Source organism: Atta colombica, unplaced genomic scaffold (assembly GCF_001594045.1).
Source record: "Atta colombica isolate Treedump-2 unplaced genomic scaffold, Acol1.0 scaffold38, whole genome shotgun sequence".
In the NCBI taxonomy this organism is placed as follows: Eukaryota; Metazoa; Arthropoda; class Insecta; order Hymenoptera; family Formicidae; genus Atta; species Atta colombica.
The window spans coordinates 5,022,078-5,027,285 of NW_017259490.1; the positions used below are offsets into that span (position 1 = coordinate 5,022,078).

The following is a 5,208-nucleotide window of genomic DNA, read 5'->3' on the forward strand; positions in this document are numbered from 1 at the left end:
TATAATATTAATAATAATATTAATAATATATAATATTTAATATTCTGGATAAATATTGTATATTATTGTTTAACTGAACATCAAATGGAATAATAATCAATTTTACTTGTTAAAAAATTTTTGCGCATTACCTTCCGCGCTGATTCTCGATAGTCTAGATTACCTTTATTTTTGTTATTTTAAAGAGAGAGCGAGAGTCCTTGGTAAACATATTTATTTTCTTATATATTATTGTATTATAAACTGTACGTTAATTGCGTTTTGTTGAAAGTTAATTCAAATTTAATATAAAAAAATATATATATAATATATTTTTATAAACAATGTACATTTGTTTATAGAAAAGATGGCTGCCAACATCAGAGAAGAAATCCGCAGATTGCAACGACGTAAACAATTGCACTTTCAGCCTCAAACGAACAGCGGCGATTCATCAGACATGGAAGGACCTTCTAGTCCTTCTGGTCCATCTGGCTCTTCTTTAACTCTCTTTAGTCATAACACTAGTGGAAAAGAAAAACCACTTTTCACATTTAGACAGGTAAACTCTTCTAATCATTTGCATATTTCAATGGTAAATACAAATATGTGGATCACTTTTGTTTATGTTCCCATATAGCACAAAAATTTGCAGGAACATTGCTGCAACATTTGCAATGTTGCTGGAATGATCTGTATAGAGTTGGGATTACTTCATTAGAAATAAATACCTATTATTATAAGTAAAAATTTTGATTTTATTGATATGCTCATAAGATTGATGTTATAGGTTGGCTTGATCTGCGAGCGAATGCTCAAAGAGCAAGAAACGCAAATCCGAGAAGAGTATGATAAGATCTTACATTTAAAACTCTCCGAACAGTATGACGCTTTTGTTAAATTCACATACGATCAGATACAAAAAAGATTTGAATCCGCAGCTGCACCGAGTTGTAAGTACTTTAAAAATGATGATGTCTGCACGCCTTTTGTTTTTCTTGTATCACTCTACATTTTTATATTCCAGATCTATCATAAGAAAAGTTTCTTATTTATAAGAAGACATTTCTGTGAGGAGTATTAGGTAAATTTTGTGAACATATTCTTTTTTTCCTAGAGAAAATTATGAAATATTTAATTAATAAGATATAAAATAGAAATCTATTACTACTTTTTTAAAAAACATTTGTCATTTTATAGATTTTTACTGTGTGAGACAAATTTTGCTTGCGCCGAGGTTTGCAGCGCCGCCTCGCTTCGGGAATCACCTCTAAAAAGATAAATGATTTCAGCAGTGTCTAATAAAAAAAAAGAACTAAAAAAGGTGAGAACGGGAAAAAATAAAAAAAAATGATTAGTAATGTAAGTTCGTAGAGAGAAAGAGAGTGAGAGTGCAAGAGAGAGAAAAAAAAGAGTAAATTGCGGTAAACATATTACGAAAATTTACCATGTATACTTTCGAGACTAACAATATTTGTACTGTTCGACATTAGAAGTGCGCTGGTATCAGGGAACTGATTCTACTTATGTACAAATGTTATTACGGTTAAAAATACGATATATGTACACAGTGCAAGACTAAAGTGCGAAGCTTGATATCCAGCTGAAAGAAGAGAGCAAGAGAGAAAGAGGTTTCTTTTTAGCTTGTCACATAACACACACACACACACACACACACACACACACACACACACACACACATACACACACAAATATATTTTTCTCCTAGCTTGTTTGGAATATTGTAAAATGTAAACGAAAATTTGAGACACTTTGCGCATGTCGTATAGATAGAGCATTGTGTCGAATATTAAGTAAGGTATTTCAATAAGTTTTTCGTTTGTTCATCTTCACGCTACGACAGTTTAGACATTGCTCAAGTATATACGGCAACCAATGCTCTAAGCATCTTATCGCAAATGTGTTGGATGCATCTTGTGAGTTTTGAGGCTGGAGATAATGTGCATTCGCGAATAAAAGGATTGCCTTTTTGAATCCTATCTGCTCAGCGAAGAGCGGGCTAACGTTTAGAATCCAATGTATGATTGCGTATAAATTAAAATTAAGAGATTAAATAATTCTACTTTTACTTGTAAATTAAAATTTACAAGAAAGTTACATTAGTATAATGACTTGTTAAATTGATAGTAAATTTGTTTTGCTTGCTTTGAAGTTATAATACATTCGTATTAGATTTTATGATTTTTTTCTTTCTAGAAAATTTTCCATTTCACATAGATATACAGAAAAATAAAATTGAAAATGTTTTTGCAATTTATTTTTTATCGAAAATTCTTGTAAAAAACAAAATAAAGATCTCATTTAAGATAAACGTTACGAAGAGCTGTAAAAGTGTCGGGATAATATTGTAGACTATAGTAGGTATTGTATGAAGGCATTGTGAAGCGTGACTATTTGGAATAAAGATTTCATAAAATCTCGTCACACACAGCATTTCTGTTCCCTGGTAGCAACGAATTTCTGTAGTTGTAATTTAAAAAAAAGTGCTGAGTAATGAATATAACTATATACTGTACTCTAACTGTGCCTATTATTAGACATGTTTGTCACGATTATTATTATGTTATTATTTACTGTTATCGCCGTCGTAAAAAATTTTTTATAGTTTGTAGCAATTCTCATTACGTTGTAGTACCATATGCTGCGCGCGATGTTTTCTTTTTCTTTTTTTACTCGATTAAGATAGGGTCCTACGAATCTTGGTGGCTGCGTGCATTTTTTTTATATCCCAGTGTGAAAATTTTTGTTTCGCCGAGTATTGAAAAAAGGCATTTAAAGCACCAAGTAGAAAATTCTGTCGAAAGTTGTAAACACAATGTAAAGTGATTTTCGATCGACGATGCCTATGATCACGACTGTCAAGGAAGTGATATGTCGTACGATTTCGATGGGCATTCGAATTACTACTGCCTTTTTCATATATTGCGTAAAAGAAAAGAAAGAAAGTGTCTCTCAGTTACCACAATATTTTTTGGAGCATCGTACGCCGATGGTGTTCACGCCCACACACGTAAACACAGAAAAGTATATACTATGTTACATCGACTGTCTACTGACTATTGATTGTGAGAAAAAAGAAGAAATAAATTACGAAGAAATATAAGCGGGTTTAATTATTAACGCCAAGTAATATCTACTTGACGCTCGCGATAGATACGCGTTAAAGAAAATCGTGAACACACGTGAGCGATCGTTTGAAAAATTCAGGGGATTTCATTTAAGCTGCAGAAAATACCTCCGTATTATATTATGTAAACATTCATTATCGAAATAAACTTAAGACTGAAAAGATGTAAGACTATTATTTCCCTCTCAATAAAAAATTGTTACCATTCTTCTATACAAGATACAATTGTCATAAACGATTTACTTTACGATTGCAGGTAACATATTGCAAAGAAATATATATACTTATACATAAATGTTTCATATTATATTACTGGTGTTAAATATTTATGTCTTGAAATGTGCAATGATCGAAAATGTACACGACGATTCTTTCTGTCACACATAACTCGCAATCCTCTTAAATCAGTTTTATAACGAAGTAATTCCATTAGCAGTGTTATTAGTAGTATGGCTTCGAGGGAAGCCCTGGCAAGACTATATGAATCCGAACTGGATATCGGAGACGTGTCACTTCTGGGCGGGAAATAAATTTCTCTGCTAAAACACTTTGTTCGTTTAGAAAAAAAAACAGTGCCAAATGTTCCCTATATTATTTTTGGTCTTTGTTGTAGCCATTAAAGTATTTAAAAAGACCACTCCTAATGGTAAATACGCTCAATTCTGAGACTTCTTCAAAATTTTATTTATTTTCCTTAATGAGCCGCACTTAATAATAAAAATCACGTTAAAATATCCTATAGGCAAAATTACGGTATATCTGGGCAAAAGAGATTTTATCGACCATTTAGATCACACTGATCCCATCGATGGCGTTATCGTTGTGGAAAATGACTATCTTCAGGGACGCAAGGTCTTTGGTCAGGTAGGTAAAGACATGTAATTGAATCTTGTAAAAAATGTTCTTAGATATGATTCCTGAAAGTCGTCCAACATATTTCTTTTAATATATAATATTATAACGTTATATATTGTATAATATTTAGGTCTCGACAACCTACCGATATGGCCGTGAAGAGGACGAAGTTATGGGAATCAAATTCAGCAAGGAGCTGGTATTGTGTCGCGATCAAATAATACCGGTGAAGAAGGAGAAGCAGGAGACTACATCAATACAGGATCGCTTATTGAAGCGCTTGGGTTCAAACGCATATCCATTCATGTTCCATTTTCCGCAGACGGCTCCTTGCTCAGTTACTCTCCAACCCGGTGATGATGATCAAGGGAAACCCTTAGGAGTCGAGTACGCTGTGAAAATATTCGTTGGAGATAACGAAGAAGACAAGGTATAGAATGGGAAATAAGATATACATATGAAAAATTAATACGCGATATAAAAACAAATTAATAATTTAAATCAATTGCTGCAAAAATCTGCTTTATATTTTATCAGGGACACAAAAGATCTTCTGTTTCATTGGCCATCAAGAAGTTACAGTACGCTCCATCAATACGAGGCCGCCGACTTCCCAGCTCTTTAGTTTATAAAGGATTTACTTTCTCCCAGGGCAAACTGAATCTGGAAGTTACACTGGACAAAGAGCTCTACTATCATGGCGAGAAAGTTGCGGCGAACGTCACAATTACGAATAATTCGCGAAAGGCAGTAAAGAACATTAAGGTATATTCTAAAATTAAATTCTATCTTCTTGTGAATCGATCAAAATTAAATCAAAGTGTTTACATTTTACGCTATCCTGTTTTATATCGTAGTTGTATGTCGTTCAACATTGCGAGGTGACCATGGTAAACGCCCAATTTTCGCGACACGTGGCTAGTTTGGAGACTCGCGAGGGTTGCCCAATCACACCAGGTGCATCCTTCACGAAACAATTCTATCTTGTGCCTCTGGCCAGCAGCAACAAAGATCGGCGTGGCATCGCTCTAGACGGGCATCTCAAAGTGCGTAATAAACTTAAATAAGCTTAAAGTGATTAAATAATTATTTTATTAATCAATGACTCTTTTCTTATGTTATGCTGTTAAAATAAAAGATTATATAATAGAGATAAAAAAATATATTTAAAAAAATATATTTATATAATATAAACATTTTCATATATTACGAAGTATCAGGTGTAG

General features: G+C 33.0%; 2 protein-coding genes across 2 annotated transcripts in view; both read left to right on the forward strand.

Moving 5' to 3' along the window:
* LOC108691062 (akirin-2) overlaps nt 1-1,256 on the forward strand; it is a 3,509-nt gene extending 2,253 nt beyond the window's left edge. The window contains exons 2-5 of the mRNA XM_018198700.1: nt 342-541; nt 770-932; nt 1,007-1,063; nt 1,180-1,256. Of these exons, the coding sequence (XP_018054189.1) occupies nt 342-541; nt 770-932; nt 1,007-1,017 (374 nt within the window). The 3' untranslated portion in view covers nt 1,018-1,063; nt 1,180-1,256. The remainder of the gene's footprint in view (nt 1-341; nt 542-769; nt 933-1,006; nt 1,064-1,179) is intronic.
* Nucleotides 1,257-3,706: 2,450 nt separating this feature from the next.
* Nucleotides 3,707-5,208, forward strand: part of LOC108690877 (arrestin homolog) — a 2,681-nt gene continuing 1,179 nt past the window's right edge. Inside the window, exons 1-5 of the mRNA XM_018198394.1 lie at nt 3,707-3,773; nt 3,870-3,991; nt 4,113-4,412; nt 4,520-4,747; nt 4,840-5,028. Coding sequence (XP_018053883.1) covers nt 3,707-3,773; nt 3,870-3,991; nt 4,113-4,412; nt 4,520-4,747; nt 4,840-5,028 — 906 coding nt within the window. The remainder of the gene's footprint in view (nt 3,774-3,869; nt 3,992-4,112; nt 4,413-4,519; nt 4,748-4,839; nt 5,029-5,208) is intronic.